Source organism: Octopus sinensis, linkage group LG20 (assembly GCF_006345805.1).
Source record: "Octopus sinensis linkage group LG20, ASM634580v1, whole genome shotgun sequence".
NCBI classification, from domain to species: Eukaryota; Metazoa; Mollusca; class Cephalopoda; order Octopoda; family Octopodidae; genus Octopus; species Octopus sinensis.
This window is the reverse complement of record NC_043016.1, coordinates 8,605,708-8,625,229: the sequence shown is the minus strand read 5'-3', so window position 1 is coordinate 8,625,229 and position 19,522 is coordinate 8,605,708. Positions and strand designations below refer to the sequence as shown.

The window sequence follows — 19,522 nt, the reverse complement described above, 5'->3', positions numbered from 1 at the left end:
TCTTTTACACAAATAATCCAGACTCCCAGGCACTGTCTGTTCGCCTCAGTTCTTTCTTTCCCATAATTTCAGGAATATGGTTGAATGATTAATTTCCCATAGTCATTTTCAAGAAACCTGCTACTGACACTTTCAGAAAAGCGAGGAAAATTCGGCACGGGGCATATTTTGCTAATTCCTCACATCAACCTTGATAAAGATTCGTCCTTTGCTTTAAGACAGCGTCAGCTACCTATCAGAATGCATATGCTGTGTTGATAAACAAAAGTCAACCGCAAAGCTCATCAAAATGTGGCATTTGTGTCCTTAACACAATGTTCACACATAGGTTGTATGTTGTTCTTGGTAGAATTAGGTATTCTTTGCATGAAAAGTTATTACTGGTCAAAATCAATTCATAATTAACATGGAGACGTTGCAAGCGTTTCACTTTAGAAAATGTTTCAAATTCAGAGACTTTGATTGTCAAAACTGCCTGTTTGAGGAATATTGCATATAATGTTGCATAAATATACACACAGACACCCACATATCATCATCATCACCATCATCATCATTTAATGTCCATGTTCCATGTTGCATGGATTGGACATGTAGACAGGACCTGATGAGTTTCAAGGACTGCGTCATGGTCTTGTGTCTGCTTTGGCATAGTTTCTATGCACCAACCACTTTACACTAGCACCAACCACTTTACACTAGGCACCAGTGAGGTTGCCATACAAGTCTACGAAACCTGAAGAAGCATCCCCTTATACTAGTTTGGGTTTTAAAGTATGAGAGAAGGGGTCGGGGTAGAAGCAGGTTCTTATCTAGTGGCTACATGGATACTCGCATTTAGGAGAGAAAGTTAGTTAGTTAGTTAGTTAATTTGGCTCAAAAGCAAATAGCAAGGCCATGTAGGGGGACATGGAGTTAAGTACAGGGTGGTGTTCATGTAAAGAGTTCAGGCCACTTGAGGTCCAGGGAGGCTTTGAACAAAGCGGTCGTCGGCATCTTTACCATCTCGTCTGGCAGCTTGTTCCACAGATCCGCAACCCGGACGGAGAAAGCTCCTCTCCTTCGATTGAGATGAAATCGTCGCAGGTAGAGCTTTTCGGAATGACCCCGCAGCCGACGCTCTGGAGCAGGAGTGAAGAACAGCTCTTTCGAGAGGTTACACTTTCCGCTTATGATGTTGTGGGCGAGAATGAGATCACTACGGCGGCGGCGTTTTTCAAGAGAATAAAGGTCGAGCGTCCTCAGCCTTTCTTCGTAGGACAAATTTTTGAGACCATGAACCATGCGGGTAGCCAGCTTCTGGACTCTTTCGAGATGCTGTATGTCTTTGAGGAGATAAGGAGAAGAGGCTTGAATCCCATACTCCAATATGGGTCTCACCAGCGTGACATAGAGTGGTAGGAATATGGCTGCTGTGAGCATTCCGAATGACCGTCGAATCAAGAACAGATTCCGTGTGCTTTGTTGGCAGCATGGACGCACTGGGCCGAAGGCGAAAAGGAGGAATCCACCAAGATACCTAGGTCCTTTACCTGATCGGTCCTCTCCAGCAGCAGATGACCTGGCTCGAAATCAAGTTGAGTTGCAGGAGTAGAGCCGACAGGCAGATGACAGCACTTTGACACGTTCAGACACAGGTCCCAATCGTTAGACCACTTCCAAATTTGGTGGAGGCATCGACGAAGATCCTCTATATTACCGCGAGGAGCGACCAGTTTGATATCGTCGGCAAATAGAAGGGTGTGTTGCGTGAGGTCGCGTCGCAAGTCAGTTATGAAGACTAAGAAAACAAGGACCCAAGCACTGAACCTTGAGGCACGCCACTGCTCGCACTGGAGACGTCGGACCGCGAACCATTAACTTGGACTTGGAAGGAGCGATCTGAGAGGAAGGCACCAACCCATTGTACAATATCCGGATGGAAACTATATGCTTGAAGCTTGACAAGTAATAGGCGGTGGTTTACCGAGTCAAAAGCTTTGGCAAAATCCAGTAAAACGATGTCAACAGCATCACTATCATCGAGGATGCGCGTCACCAATTCTTCCATTACTAGCATGATCTCTTCGGCACGAAGCCGTGTTGGGAATCAGAGATAGAGGCTGTGTTTAGGAGGTGGAGCATCATACTTTTCTTAAGGATGGTTTCGAACATCTTGCTGATTATTGATGTAAGGGAAACCGGTCGGTAGTTAAGCGGGTCTTCGCGGCTCCCTTTCTTGAAAATTGGGCAGATTATCGCTGTTCTCCAGTGTGCAGGTATAACACTCGTCGCCAATGACATATTGAATAGTCGCGTTAAGGGCTCGCAGATGACCGGAGCCAACGCTTTGATAACCCGTGGGTGTATGCCGTCAGGGCCGTGACCCTTGTTGACATCGAGGTCTTGAATAACTCGTTTGACTTCGTCCCGCGTGATGACCAATCGAAGCATTGGAGGTACCGATCTATCAAATGGAGGGGGTTCACGACCATCATCTTGTTTGAAAATAGTTGAAAAAGCCTCGGCAAATAATTGACTCTGTTGATAAGTGAAAGTGAATTAGTGATAACTGCATTTCTAGTTTTGGAAGACTGGAAATGAAGAACACCTCTCACAACTATCACACATATGATATCATGATATCAAGAGACAGTTATACACACACACACACACACACATATTTATAGGTGCAAGCATAGCTATGTGGTAAGAGGTTTGTTTCTCAACCACTTGATTCTGGGTTCAGTCCCATTGCATGCTGCCTTCTACTGTGGCCCCAGGCTGACCAAAGTATTGTGAGTGGATTTGGTACATAGAAAGGAAAAGAAACCATTGTGTATATATATTTGTATGTATGTGTGTGTATCTTCATGTTATGTTTGTCCTCTGACACTGCTTGACAACTGGTGTTAGTTTGTTTACATTCCTGTGACTTACCAGTTCGACAATAGTGACTAATAGAATAAGTTCTCCTTCTTCTTCTTTTTCTCCTCCTGCTCCTGCTCCTGCTCCTTTTTCTTCTTCTTTTTCTTCTTCTTCTTCTTCTTCTCCTCCCCCCCTCTTCTTCTTCTTCTTCTTCTTCTTCTTTTTCTTCTTTAACCAGGGTTAAATAAAAAAGTACTGAGACTGATTTGTTTATCCGAACCCTTCCAGGTGGTATCCCAGCATAGCTACAATTCAATGGCTGAAACAAGTAAAAGGTATATACAACAAGCTTTACTTTCAGTCTCTGCCTACTAAATCCACTAAGATGGCTTTGATTAGCCTAGGGCTATTGTAGGAGACACTTGCTCAAGGTGTCATGCAATGAGACTGAATGTGAAACCATCTGGTTTGGAACCAAACCTCTTAGCTATACAGCTGTGAATGTGTTTAACCCTTTCGTTACCAACCCGTCTGAAACTGGCTCTGGCTCTGAGTACAAACGTCTTGTTTTCATGAGTTTTGAATTAAAATCTTTCACCAAACCTTAGTCACAATTTATGTTCCTAACACTAGCTTTATGATACCAAAATATTTTACTAAATTCTTTGTTATATTTAAAATTAATTGAAAGAAACACAGAGCATCTCAACAGAAATACAGTAATGAAAGGGTCTAAATATATAATAGAGAAACAATTCTTAACCCTTTTGATACTAACCTGGCTGAAACTGGCTCTGAGTACAAATGTCTTGATTCCATAAGTTTTGAATTAAAATCTTCCTCCAAACCTAAGTCACAATTTATGTTCCTAACACTAGCTTAATGATAACTAAGTTATTTTACTAAATTCTTTGTTATATTTAAAATTAATTGAAAGAAACACAGAGCATCTCAACAGAAATACAGTAATGAAAGGGTTAAATAGATACATATAACAGATGAGTGATGTCATCATCATCATCGTTTAACGTCCGCTTTCCATGCTAGCATGGGTTGGACGGTTCAAATGGGGTCTGGGAAGCCGGAAGGCTGCACCAGGCCCAGTCTCATCTGGCAGAATTTTTACAGGTGGATGCCCTTCCTAACGCCAACCACTCCGTGAGTGTAGTGGGTGCTTTTTACGTGCCAGATGAAGCTGGCAAATGACCATGATTGGTGCTATTTATGTACCACTGGCACGGAGGCCAGTCAGGGCGGTGCTGGCAACAGCGACGTTTGGATGGTTCTTTAATGTGCCACCGGTTCTGGTATCACAACTACAATTTCCATTGATGTTGATCGAGGCAGTAAAAGTACAGTGGCTGAAGCTGAGAGGAAGAAAGAGAATTGAAGAAAAAGACTTAGAGAGAAAGAAATATAAAGTGAGAGACATATGTGATCAAATTTATGACATGGGGAGAGGGAAGGTTAAAATGGAAGGACAGAAATACAAAAGAGAAAGACGATGAGAAATATGACACTTTAATTGTATCTTAGTATGTTGTAAAGTGATGTACCAACAAGAGAGGATATGCTTGTGAGGTGGGGACGAAGAAGATGTTAGATAAGAAGCCTGACTTAAACAGACAATTGAAATAAAAGAAAGAATTGGAAATAGAACAAAACAATGTCTATGAAATCAGAGTGTGAGACACTAGAGAGATTTTTTAGTCTTCTGTTTTTCATGATGTATGCTGACTTTGAATTACAAGAAAATACAGAAAGTATAAAACAAATTATCGTGTGTGTCGTGTGTGCTTATATGTATGTACATACATGCATGCATGCATGCATACATACATACATACATACATACATACATACATACATACATACATACATATGTACGTGTGTGTGTGTGTGTGTGTGTGTGTGTGTAATGATCAAAAACAAGAGTGACAAGTTTTAACAAATGTGTTATTCGTATTAGTACAATACTTAAGAAAATGGAAGGAGTCTTTAATGTTTCGGGCACTAGCCCTTCATCAGAAACAGGAAAGGAGAATAAGGAAGAAAAGAGGAGGAAAGGTGATAGAAAGCAGGAGGAAAGCCAAATGCTGTGGTAAAAGACATTTGCACAAAGTACCACAAACACTGGTGGGATCAAACCCAGGAATATGTCATTGCGGAGTTAATTTGTTGGTCACACAACTGTTCCTGTGTTGGTTCTGAATTTTTATGGATTCATAGAATAATGTGAATGTACAGAACAAAACAGAAGAGAATTGTCAGAGTTAAAAATTTATCTTGTGTTATTTTATTGAGACTCACACAAATATTCATGTAAAATATTTTCCTTTCATAAAGGATTGTTGTTTTTAAAGAAAGTTTGATATAAGAAATGGTGAATTGATTATTGGCATTAGTTTATTAGGAAAATGCCAAAGCTTTTGTTTAAGAAAGATAGAATGTTTAGACGGAGAAAAAAGAAATGAAGAAAAATTGTATATAGATTGGTTTGATTTTTTTTATTTCATAATGTCATTGAAATTTATTCCGTACTGTTGAACTACCAGCTGAATGGATCGCTGTTGGTAAATAATTTTTGGTAGAATTTTTATATAAGACCATGTTTATATTTTTGGAAAAGAAATATACTGCCAAGACACTGCCATTCTATTGACGATGCTTAGGAACCATCGTGATTTGGCTTGACTATGACTGACTTGACCATACAACACAGACAAATACATCTACAGCTGCTGCAAGAGAAATGTTGTTCTGATTTTGATATGCTGTATCACGGTTCTTCCTTAGCTTCTTTTTACTCTCAAAGTCACCCCTGTACATGGAGCCAGGCCTCATGGTTAGAGGTTACAGTAGACTACTGACAGTAGTCAGTATGATAGGCACCGTGATTTCTTCAGGGTGTTCTTATACCTTTTCCATGATGCCACTTTTGTCAAAATGGTCAAAATGGTCAGCTGCAATGCAATTTCTCGTTATATCTAATAATTCATGCAATGCTACAACTTTTTCTTCTATAGATAACGACTTGTCTGCCATAAAATTCTAATTTTGGATATATGAATGAGAGGAGTACTACTTGATGTGTGTTGAAGAGTTTATTCATTCATTCAAAGCTGATGATTTCACAGTTTAGGTCCTCCTCCTCCTCCTCCTCCTCTTAATCCCCTTCCCCCCCGCCACCTCGTTGTTGGTGTCGTCGGCGGTGTCATCATCATCTGTTACTTTCCTTGCTAGGATGGATGGGTTGTTTCAGGTCTGAATCACTTCTTATTTGGTGTTATTTTCTCCCAGACTTTTGGCTTGGTTTCTACGGCTGGATGACCTCTCTAACACCAACTGCTTTACAACATGTTCGGTGCGCATTTTATTGTGGGCGCCAGCACTAAAGAGGTTATCATGTCCTTAGCAAGACTGAAAGGTTCTCTCTGCCCACATTGTTTCCATTTATTTGTCAACCACTTTATAATAAACGGCACCGCTGTACTGGTGCCATTTATTGTTGAATGCAGAGGATATATTTTGCAAAGACTGGTAAGAAATGAGACAAGTATGCTTTGCTGAATATGTAAAGTGTGCACAAACAGTGGAACATGAATAAAATGAAAGAGAAACTGTATATAAGACAAATGGGATGTAGCATGCAAAAGAGAAAACTTATGCTGACCTGAGGTATGTAATGTTTTTGGAAGATGGCAGTTGAATTATGAAAGTGCTCACCATTCAAAATGGTTGGAACTTGTAGAAAAAGGAGTCATCTAAGGAAGAAGACAAAATGAAGTGGTGAAGACTGATCATGAGAGATTGTTCTTTATGAAAATGACAAAGGATGCATCTGAATCTATGCAAACGTGAAAAAAGACTGCTGGCAATGGTCAGTATTATAAGTACCATGATTTCTTCAAAGTGTTCTTATACCTTTTCTGTGGTGCAACCCTGTGAACCTGGTCAGTTGCCATGCTGTACACACATATACATTCCTGGTTTATGTCTAATAAGTCATACAATGCTACAACTTTCCTTCTATATACCCTAACCCCTAACTTGTCTGTAAGTGTAAAAATAATGAAGGCAGTGGTGATGGAGATTGTAATGTGTCTACATTTGCGGCCTAGTGACTAAGGGTGTTGCACTCATTGATCACAAAATTGTTTAATTTTGACTCCTGGACCAGGTGTTGCATTGTGTTCTTGGACAGGTTACTCTGTGATCACATTCACATCTGATATGTTGTACCCCATGCACCTGTTTAAGTGACATTGATCTGATGGAGGGGGGTTGAGCTAATCATCATCATCATCATCATCATCGTCGTTTAACGTCCGTTTTTCATGCTAGCATGGGTTGGACGGTTTGACCGGGATCTGGGAAGCCAGGAGGCTGCACCAGGCTCCAGTCTGATCTGGCAGAGTTTCTACAGCTGGATGCCCTTCCTAACGCCAACCACTCCGTGAGTGTAGTGGGTGCTTTTTGCGTGCCACCTTCAACAAATCAACCGTGCAGATTGTTTAGCAAGAAATTGTGGAACCCAGATCTGTTGTTTACAACCGGTGTGTCCATCCACCGTTTTAATGTTATATTCCATATACAGCTCTCCCTGCACTTTGTCCTCTCATCTCTCACTCCTCTTCCGTCAACATGCTTCCCTGCTTTTCATCACTCTTTCTCTTTCTCGTCAGCCTGCATAACAAAGGGTAGCATCCTATTAGCTCTGTTCCTACTGAATCTTTCTTCTTATTGTTTCCTATTTTTTTGTATTGAAAGCCATCAATTTTTCCCTCTGCCACATTTCATCACCTTCATCCTCTCGCTATCATCCATCTTCACTGCCATCATCTTCTCCTCACATTACTCCTCCCTCCCTCCCCCAATACTCATTATTGACATTCATTAACCTTTCTCATTTCACTTTCTCTCTCTCTCTCTCTCTCTCTCCCATTTACTCTCTCGTTTCCAGTATTCCTGTCTTTTTATTCCTCTTGCTTTCCCTGCCATCTTGCTCCAGCTGTTTTTTGTTGAATCTCTTGATGAGCAATCACCCTTTAATTCCCTCTCTCTCTCTCCCTCCCTCCTTCTCTTTCTCTCTCATATACCATTTCTCTCTCTCTCTCTCTCTCTCTCTTCCATACTTATCACACTGGTTCTCTTTCAATACACTTTTCTCTATTTCCTTCTCACTCTGATTCTCTTCTGTCACTGTCTCTTCAATATGTCAGGGACAAAGCAGCCTTTTGGTGCTGGTAAATAAACAAAGGAAATTTCAAAAGGAATAAGATTCTTTAACTCTTACTGGAGGCATGAGAACCTCTCTATTCCCGGTGTCATGGTGAAATGCTCTCAGTACAGTTGGTAAACAAATAGACACACAATGCAGATTAGAGTTGATACTCAAATCTTGTCAGGTACAAGGCAAGCTCTAATTTTCTACTAATTTCACAATTAAAATGCACAAATTCACCCAATCCATTCTGTAAGGCAGAAATAGGAATATAGCATCTGGAGGGAGAAACCATGCCGAAAGTAGGAACATATAAGGGAAATGTGGTCCCCAACTTATCTCAGAGAGGAAACAGACTGTGATTGCCTGTATCATCATCATCTGGAGAGCCAGCGGTTGCACCAGGCTCCAATCTGATCTGGCAATGTTTCTACTGCTGGAATCCCTTCCTAACACCAATCACTCCGAGAGTGTAGTAGGTGTTTTGTATGTGCCACCGGCACAGGAGCCAGTGAGGTGACCCTAGCATCGATCATGGGAGCCGGTCAGAGGGCACTGGTATCAGCCACGTTCAGATGGTGCTTTTTACATGTCACTGGCATGGGAGCCAGTCAGGCGGCCCTGGCATGAACCACATTTGGATGGTGCTTTTTACGTGCCACTGGCATGGGAGCCAGCCATTCAGGCAGACCTGGCATTGACCACGTTTGGATGATGCATTTTATGTGCCACCGGAATGGGAACCAGTTAGGGCGCACTGGCCTCAGCTATGATTTTGGTTTTACTTGACTCAACAGGTCTTCTCAAGCATATTGTATCGACTGACGCATCAGGTGTACTCCTAAATGGGCTGGACATGCAGCATTGGCATTGGCCATGACTGTGATCTCACTTTAGTTGCTGGGTCTTCTCAATCACAGTATATCTCCCAAGGTCTCAATCTCCTGTCATTGCTTCTGTGAAGCCCAGCGTTCAAAGGTCATGCTTCACCACCTCATCCCATGTCTTCCTCAGTCCACCTCTTCCACAGCTTCCTTCCACAATTAGGGTATGGCACTTCCTTCACACAGCTGTCCTCATCCATACATAACACATGACCCTACCAGTGTAGTTATCTCTCTAGCATACCACATTTGATGCTTCTTATGTCCAGCTTTTCTCTCAGGGCATGCACACAATGTCGTGTATGCACACTGACATTACACATCCAGTGGATCATACTAGCTTCATTTCTTTCAAGCCTACACATGTCATGGCCCATGTTTTGCTGCCATGTAGCATGGCAGTTTGCACACATGCGTCTACCTTTCATCTTGAGCAAGAGGCCCTTAGCTGCCAGCAGATTTCACATAAGCATAGTGATGCTAATAATCTGATGTTAGAGCTCATATGCTTTGGAACAAAGTCTTCGTTGAGTATGGAACAGTGATGAGAAATTGAATGCATGACTAGGGAATAAGAAATTATGTCATGAACTTCATTAGCTTACAGATGTTTCTGCTATGAAATAGCTTCATCAGAGCTTCAGACATGAAGTGTAATTTTATTTGGGAAAACATTTTCATGTATATATGCATACATACATACATACATGATGGCTGCCCCCTCGTTATCGAGTATGGCCATTGCACGAAGCTTAACTATTATTGGTGCTGTGATCGAATGTGACTTTTTAGTCCAACTAAAAATCTACAATGTCTTGTAGAGAATTGGCAACTAAAACCTTTACGGGTAATAGCCGGCTGTAGTTGTAACTGGGCTTCATGCACCTTTGCATGTCGTTTAAGTCCTCCTGCCAAATTACACTCTCTTCCACATGCCTGACAGATATGATTAGTGTGGTGTGTAACACCACCACCAGTGGCCAGGTTGTCACTCATCTGTCTTGCTTTATGGCTATGAAGATGACTCTTGAGTCCAGCTTTACTGTGGCAGGGTCTTGCACAGACATTGCACGTCAGCATCAAAGGAAGACCCTTCCCATCTGGAAGTGTAACATACATACATACATACATACATGCATATCTACCTACCTACTCAATACCTACACACCCACATACCAATCAATCCATCCATCCATCCATGGCTGTGTGGTAAGAAGTTTGTTTCCAAACCACATGGCACCTTGGGCAAGTGTCTTGTACTAACTATAGCCCTAGGCTGAACAAGGTCCTGTGAGTAGATGGAAACTAAAAGAAATCCATCGTATCTATCTGTCTGTCTGTCTTTGTGTCTGTGTTTGTCCCCAACCATCACTTGACAGCTGGTGTTGGTGTGTTTATGTCCCCGTAACTTAGTGTTTTGGTAAACGATACCGATAGAATAAGTACCAAACTTCAAGATGGTGCTCCAGCATGGTCACTGTCTCATGACTGAAACAAGTAAAAGATAAAAGTTATATACACACATATACACACATTTGTTTAGATGTATAATCCAAAGGTGTGTGTGTAATATAGGTGCATATCTCTTTTACTCTTTTACTTGTTTCAGTAATTTGACTGTGGCCATGCTGGAGCACCGCATTTAGTCGAGAAGATCGACCCCAGGACTTATTCTTTGTAAGTCTAGTACTTATTCTATCGGTCTCTTTTGCCGAACTGCTAAGTTACGGGGGATGTAAACACACCAGCATCGGTTGTCAAGCGATGTTGGGGGAACAAATACAGACACATACACACACACACACACATGCATATATATATGTATACATATATACAACAGGCTTCTTTCAGTTTCCGTCTACCAAATCTGAAACTGGTAGGCCCGAGGCTATAGTAGAAGATACTTGCCCAAGGTGCCACGCAGTAGGACTGAACCCGGAACCATGTGGTTGGTTAGCAAGCTACTTACCACACAGCCACTCCTACGCCATGTATTTCATTTATTTATGTATTTATACAAAAAAAAATAAATAAATAAATACATTTATTCTCTTACATTCATTTGCCTTGTTATTGTTTAAATTGTAAACATTGTAAAAACATTCTTAGAGAAATGGTTATTAGATGACATTTGGGTAAAAGTATCTTTTTTTTTTGTTTTTCTTTTACCTCAGATGCTTCATCAATGTTTGTCATCTTTTATAGAGAAAAAGATGTTATCGCAAAACAACTAAATCTTCTTGTCTATATAAATCTCTGGAAGAATTATTGAAATATTTCCTTTGCATTGATATTAACAGCAAGAATTTCTCTACTTTGTAATTAATATTTGCATTGTCAGAAACATGTAGAAGATGATTTGGCATTCCAAGACAAATTTACAGTGGAGTTTGCATCATCTTCAAATATTGGCAGTTACGACAGTCTATGAAAATGTAGCAGTAGAAATATATTTATTAGGAATTAAAAAAATATTTTTTAAAAATGTATAAAGAAGGAAAATATCTATGCATTGTGGGAAGGAAGAAAATTTTGGAAAGTGAATTATGTAAGAGCAAGATTAAATTTAAAACACAGACTAAGTGTTTAAAAGGGTTGATTTGTTTTCTGTTGAGATGCTGTAAGAGATAGGAAAAACATTATTCAAATGTGATGTCTGTAAAAATTCTTTCTCTCAAAAAAAATGATAACCTCCACCACTCAACCAATGTATTCATAGAGGAGAGAAACCATATCACGGTGATATCTGTGATAAGCCATTCTCATGGAAATACCTTAATTGCTCAAACGTTTTCTCATGTGAGAAAGAGAGGGAGAAGCCATGTCGCTGTGATATTCCGTAAACCATTCTCTGTGTTAGGTAGCTCAACTACTCACAAACATTCATACAGGGAGAAACCTTATCATGATGATTATCTCTGGTAAATCACTCTCTGTAGTATCTTCGCTAATAATGAATGTATTTCATACAGGAAGAGAATGCTATCATGGTGATATCTGTAGTAAATCAGTCTCCAAAATGGTGAATTAACTAAATACAAATGCATTCGTACAGGAGAAAAAAATATAGTGATTGCAAGCTTGTTCAGTGTGTGTGTATGTGTGTGTGTGCATGTGCATGTATGTATGTATGTTTGTATAATGTTTATCTGTATCCATTTGTATGTATATTTGGCTACGTGTGTATCTATATTGACACAGTTGTAAAGAAATGAATCCAAAACATATATATATATATATGTATATATATATATATATATATATGTTTGTGTCAACAAGTGTTCTGACTCTCGGTTGCCATTTAGTCCTACTGTTTATTGTGTAGAGTCATTCTTTATTTTCTTGGATGGTTGAGCATTAACCCTTTCATTACTGTATTTATTTTGGGATGCTCTGTGTTTCTTTCAATTACTTTAAATATAACAAATAATTTAGTAAAATAACTTAGTTATCATTAAGCTAGTGTTAGGAACATAAACTGTGACTAAGGTTTGGTGGAAGATTTTAATTCAAAATTTATGAAAACAAGGCATTTATACTCAGAGCCAGAGCCGGTTTCAGCCGGTTTAGTAACGAAAGGGTTAAAGATAACCCATTAAAAAATAGAATTTTTCTTCATATCAAAATTTGGTAAAGCTCCATAAACATGTATTTAATCTACTTTTATAACATTTTCTTTTAACCCCAAGAATTCAGTGTTCAAATATTAATAAAGTTGTCTATTTTTTTCTGCTCTTTTCTTACCCTCCTAGTTTTTACGAGTGGAATTACAGTATACGGACGGCTTTGAAAGGCATTTTACATTTCATGGGAATGACGGATTTATTAGCGTTGAAGATCTTTGGAAGTCTTGGAAACAGTCTGAAGGTAAGCTGCAGCACTTATAAAACTAAAATGGATGTAATTATTTTCTTCTATTTTGATATGAAAAGTAAGTGACACGGAAGTTTTGATGGATGGATGGATGACCTCCACTCTCGAATTTAATAAGGAGACTGACATTTAGGAGAATGCTTTCATTATTAATATCCTTTTCTATTCTAGGCTCAAGGCCCGAAATTTTGGGGGAGGGTGCCAGTCAATTATATCGACCCCAGTACGTAACTGGTACTTATTTAATCGACCCTGAAAGGATGAAAGGCAAAGTCGACCTTGGTGGAATTTGAACTCAGAACGTAGAGGCAGACGGAAATAGCGCGAAGCATTTCGCCCGGTGTGCTAACGTTTCTGCCAGCTCGCCGCCTTTTTCATTATTAATATCAGTGTTATACCTGTAATGTATTATAGGTGCAGGTTTGGCTGTGTGGTTAAGAAACTTGCTTTACAACCCTGTGGTTTCAGGTTCAGCCCCATTGTGTAGCACCTTGGTCAAGAGTCTTCTACTATAGCCCCAGGGCAACCAGTACTTTGTGAGCAGATTTGGTTGATGGAAACTGTATGTATGGGAGCCCATTGTGTGTATGTGTGCGTGTGTGTCTATGTGCATGCCCCTGCTGCCATCGCTTGACAATCTGTATTATATTGGTTCATACATTAAGTTTAGGTTTAATTTTGGATATCATGGGCAGTGTAGATGAAGGAAATGCTATGCAATATTTGTCCCAGTTCTTTATCGTCTCGGTTCAAATCTCTACAATGGTCTTCTTTCATTTTTCTGGGGCCAATAAGATAAATTAGCGATTTGGGAAAGTGTCTTCTACTATAGCCCCGGGTCAACCGATGCATTATGAGTTAATATGGTTCTGGAACCAGTGTTGAATTTTTTTGTGTTTGTTTGTGTGTGTGTGTGTGTATGTGTGTGTGCGTGCGGTTGTACCTTGCCATCTCATGACAACCAGTGTTGGTTTGTTTGTCTCTCCATAACTTAGCAGTTCGGCAAAAGGAATGAAAGAATAAGCACCAGACTTAGCAGCATTTCTTCAAGATTTGATCAACTAAAAACACTTCAAGAGTTGTGCTCCAGCATGGCTTGCAGTACAGTTATTGAAAAAAATAAAAAAATAAAAAGATACAAGGGGCTGCTGAGATGTTCCTGGCCTTGGGTTAAAGAAAATGCAGGAGGATCAGTTAACTATGATTTTATTCACCATATCTCCCCTCTCGTATCTACACACTTATTGCAAGCAGTCCTTCAGTTTTTCTAAGCCCTGTCAAAGAACTCAGAAGGTTGGGTGCCCAACCAGACCTTCGCAATATTCTTAAAGGCAAAAAATTTTCAGCATCCTTTTGTAAATCTTTCTTTTTCTATATATTATTTAAAAAAAATTTTATGTGAATTTTTCTTTTTTTTTTTTAAGTTTTTTTTTTTTTTGTCATTTGCTGCTATATCTCACTTTTGGTATCCTTGTACTTAAATACTGTAAAATTCCATATGCAATAGTCATTTATTCCTCCCACTAAAGTCAAGATTACAGTTTGGGGTGTGTATAATATATGGTATTTGGCTGCTACTCCCCCACACATCCACTTTGGAAAACAAACAAAGATTTATTATGTTTTAAATTATTTTATTATTACATATTAATATGACTGTATTGGTCAGACTGTAGGGACAGTGTTATATACTGCTGTTCACTGTATGCTTTCTTGCATTGTAGTAGTTTTCAAATAATGTCATTCCATGGGCTAGGCATGCAAGCGAACATTTTCCTTGAATGGGATGTGCGTCTGTTACAGGGTAATCTGTTTACAACTGAATGGGCTGGAGCAACGTGTAACAAAGTGTTTAGCCCAATAACACAACATGCCACCAATCTGGGAATTGAAACCACAACCTTGCGATCTTGAGTGCAACACCCTAACCACTAGGTCATGTACTTTCACTAAATATCGATATATTTTTTAAGCAATATGAAATATCGGTTTCAAATTTTGGCACAAGGCCAGCAATTTCAGGAGAGGAGTAAGTCAATTACATCAACCGCCCCAGTGTTCAACTGGTACTCATTTTATTGACGCCAAGAGGATGAAAGGAAAAGTCGAATTCAGCAGAATTTGAACTCAGAACACAAAGACAGATGAAATGCTGCTAAGCATTTCACCCTGAATACTCTCTCTTTACTCTTTTACTTGTTTCAGTCATTTGACTGTGGCCATGGTGGAGCACCGCCTTTAGTCGAGCAAATCAACCCCAGAACTTATTCTTTGTAAGCCTAGTACTTATTCTATCGGTCTCTTTTTGCCAAACCGCTAAGTTACGGGGACGTAAACACACCAGCATCAGTTGTCAAGCAATGTTGGGGGGGACAAACACAGATACACAAACATATACACACACACACATACATATATATATATATACATATATACGACAGGATTCTTTCAGTTTCCGTCTACCAAATCCACTCACAAGGCTTTGGTTGGCCCGAGGCTATAGTAGAAGACACTTGCCCAAGGTGCCATGCAGTAGGACTGAACCCGGGACCATGTGGTTCGTAAGCAAGCTACTTAACACACAACCATTCCTACGCCTAACAATTCTGTCAGCTTGCTGTTCTATATGTAATATGCAATATTAAAAACGGATATATTGGATTATTATTGATTACCTGTTCTTGTGGTAGTAGCATAGAATATTGAGATATACATGATGCTATCCATTTTAAGACTATGTAGGCTTCAGATTGAGATGTGTATTATACATAGCAACACGTTACACGTAGACATTTACAGTAAATAAATCATTATTCAGAATACCATTATTGCAAAAATGGTGAGCTGGTAGAATCTCTTTACTCTTTCCTTGTTTCAGTCATTTGACTGCAACCATGCTGGAGCACTGCCTTTAGTCGAGCAAATCGACCCTAGGACTTTTTCTTTGTAAGCCTAGTACTTATTCTATCGGTCTCTTTTGCCGTACTGCTAAGTTACAGGGGCGTAAACACACCAGCATCGGTTGTCAAGCGATGTTGGAGAGACAAACAGACACGCAAACACACAGACATATATATATATATATATACACATATATACGATGGGCTTCATTCAGTTTCCGTCTACCAAATCCACTCACAAGGCTTTGGTCGGCCCGGGGCTATAGTAGAAGACACTTGCCCAAGGTGCCACGCAGTGGGACTGAACCCAGAACCATTAGCGAATCATTAGCACATTGGACAAAATGCTTAGCAGCATTTCTTTGAGATTTATGTCCAGAGTTCAAATTCTGCCAAAGTCAGTTTTGCCTTTCATCCTTTTAGAACTGATAAAAAATAAGTCTTAGTTGGAAACTGGGGTTGATGTAATCTATTAGCCCCTCCCTTCCAAATTTCAAGCATTGTGCCTGCAGTGGGGGGGAGGGGTTATTGTGATAATGATGATTAGTTTTAGATTAATGATGATTAGGATGGCATGTTTAAATTTCTCTTTTATCTCTCTCTCTCACTCTAAAGTTGGTAAAATAAGTAACAGTCATATGTTGGGGGTAAATTCAATTTGCTTATCTCTAACTTTCAAATGTGTGGGCTTACTCCACTGTAAGATGTCATCGTCTTCATCACCACCACAATCATCATCATCACTGCCACCATCATTACTACCACCATCACCATCATCATCATCATCATCTCAACGACCACCATCACCGCTGCCACCACCATCTATCATCACTGTCGTCATCATTGCTATCACTGTCATCACTCATCATCATCATCACCATTACCATCATCATTCTCACCTTCTTCATCTTCATCACTGCCATTGTTGTCATTATTATCTTCCATTCTTCTAAGAGCGATAAAATAAATTACCAGGCGTGGCTCTAAGGCTCAGGCATGGGTGTGTGATAAGAAGTTTGCTTCCCAACCACATGGTTCCAGGTTTGGTCCTACTGCATGACACCTTGGGCAAATGCCTTCTACTATAGCCTCAGGTTGATCAAAGCCTTGTGAGTGGATTTGATAAAATGAAAACTGAAAGAAACCCATTGTATATATGTATATATACATAAAAAAAAAACATGCAGTATATACTGTAAAGTGGTTGGTATTTAGAAGGGCATCCAGCTGTGAAAATAATGCCAAAACTGACCTCACCCTTGTTGGTGCCATGTAAAAAGTACTCAGTCCACTCTGCTGAGTGGTTGGTGTTAGGAAGGGCATCCTGCTGTAAAAAACCCCTGCCAAAACAGACAGTGAAGCACGGTGCAGTCTTCTGCCTGGACAGCTCCATTCAAACTGTCCAATCCATAACAGTATGGAAAGCGGATGTTAAATGAGGATGATGATGATGATGTATATATATATCCATGTGTGTGTATCTGTGTTTGTCGCCCATTACTGCTTGACAAGTGGTATAGGTGTGTTTATGTCCACATAACTTAGTGGTTTAGCGAAAGAGATTGACAAAATAAGTATCAGGCTTAAAAGAAAAAGTACTGGGGTCGATTTGTTCAAATAGAATTCTTCAAGGCAGTGCTCCAGCATGGCCACAGAATAAACAACTGCAACAAAGTAAAAAGTAATTAAGTAATTAGGGTGAAAATTAAATTGCTGCTCCTGCCTCCAATATTTTAGTCTTCTGGCTGCTAGAGGCAATAGTAGTAGTATTAGTAGCAATTTCTACTTTAGGCACAAGGCCTGAAATTTTGGGGGAGGAGACTTGTCAATTGTATTGACCTCGTACTTGACTGGTAATTGTTTTACTGGCCCAGAAAAGATGAAAGGTAAAGTCGACACTTTGACAGGATTTGAACTGAGAAAATATCACAAGGCACTTTCTTTTGCTAATTCACCACCATTAATAATATCGATAATAATAATAATAATAATAATAATAATAATAATAATAATAATAATAAATGCCTTGATGTAGTACCAGGTAGTGGCTCTCATGGTTTCTGATCTTAACTGATTGGAAGTGTTTTAATGTACATTGTTTTGTCTTGGTACAAAAGATGGGCTACAGCAAATATTCTGCTCAAAACCACAGATTTGCTTGTCAGTTGTTTGACCTTAACCAGTTGAGCATGTCCCTTAGTGGCTGACGATATGTGCATCTCTGATCACGAGCAGAAGTAGTGGGGGAGCATCCTAGCCATGTGTTGAGAGGGATTCTTTGGGGTTTGAATAATTCACCTCTGGAAACATGGGTGTTTCGTTCAACATCCTTAAACAAACCTTATTCAGGGACCTTTTGAGCAGGATGGGCTACTCGACCTGAAGAAAATTCTAACAGTGCCCCCATCATCATCATCATCATCATCATCATCAAGTTTTTAACTGTTTTATGTTTCCACTGCACTGCTGGGTATATTTCTATATTTTAAGAAGTCTGCAGCATTATCTCATTGAACTGGTTGTATACTACATCAATTTTATTTCGTGGTGGCATTAATTTTGCTGTTTCATTATTCTGTATAATGATTTATTTACTGCATAACATGCTGTTATGCATAATACACATCTTGAACTGAGGCCAAAATAGTTTTTAAAAAAATCTATAATACCATGTGCATCACAAAATATTTAGCATTTCATTTGTTTAATACTAAGAATATCCATCCGTTTTTCTCTGCCCACTATTCCCAGGATGGTCAAGGACATTGAGTCTCAGACATCTCTTCCATAGGATCCTATCAGAATCAAAAGCAGTTGTCATTACACTTCCTGGCTGGATGAGTTGTATAATTTCATTGGATAGTTGTGTTTCATGTGTATTATATGAGTTGTTTTAGTATGGGGTTGTGATGGTGGTGCTTGCATACAGGACGCACTGTGTGGTTTGTGTGGATTATCTTATGTTATTGAGTGAAAAATTTGTACAATATCAATTATATGATTGTTGATGGTGTATTGGTCGGTTTATCTTATTGGGTGGCAATTGTGCATGTGCTGTGAAAGGTGGATTGTTGTTGTTGTTGTTGGTTAACCCCAGGTCAGTCTTAAATAAGGATACCTATGTTACATTAGTGACATCCCTACAGGCATAGGAAGTGCTCTCGGACAGGCCTATCTGAAATGTGTACAGAACCATGAAATAAATCTGTATACTTAGTGTCCAAGGATTACTGACTTTTGGAATTATGCCCAAAAGGTGGATGAGTTCATCAAGCAAATGATCTCATCATCATCATCATCGTTTAACGCCCGTTTTCCGTGCTAGCATGGGTTGGACAGTTCAACTGGGGTCTGGGAAGCCAGGAGGCTGTACCAGGCTCCAGTCTGATCTGGCAGTGTTTCTGCAGCTGGATGCCCTTCCTAACGCCAACCACTCCGTGAGTGTAGTGGGTGCTTTTTACATGCCACTGGCACAGGTGCCAGGGAAGGCTGGCAGTGGCCATGATCAGTTGGTGTTTTTTACATGCAACTGGCACAGAAGCCAGTCAAGGCGGCGCTGGTATCGGTCACGTTCGGATGGTGCTTTTTATGTGCCACCGGCACAGAAGCCAGTCGGGGCGGCGCTGGCATCGGTCACGTTCGGATGGTGCTTTTTATGTGCCACCAGCACAGAAGCCAGTCGGGGCGGCGCTGGCATTGGCCACGTTCGGATGGTGCTTTCTATGTGCCACCGGCACAGGAGCCAGTCAGGGCCGCGCTGGCATCGGCCACGTTCGGATGGTGCTTTTTATGTG

General features: G+C 40.0%; 1 protein-coding gene across 1 annotated transcript in view; it reads left to right on the top strand.

Annotated features, from left to right (window-relative positions):
• Positions 1-19,522, top strand: part of LOC115222669 (stromal interaction molecule homolog) — a 234,029-nt gene that overhangs the window by 118,156 nt on the left and 96,351 nt on the right. The window contains exon 3 of the mRNA XM_036511497.1: positions 12,708-12,822. Coding sequence (XP_036367390.1) covers positions 12,708-12,822 — 115 coding nt within the window. The remainder of the gene's footprint in view (positions 1-12,707; positions 12,823-19,522) is intronic.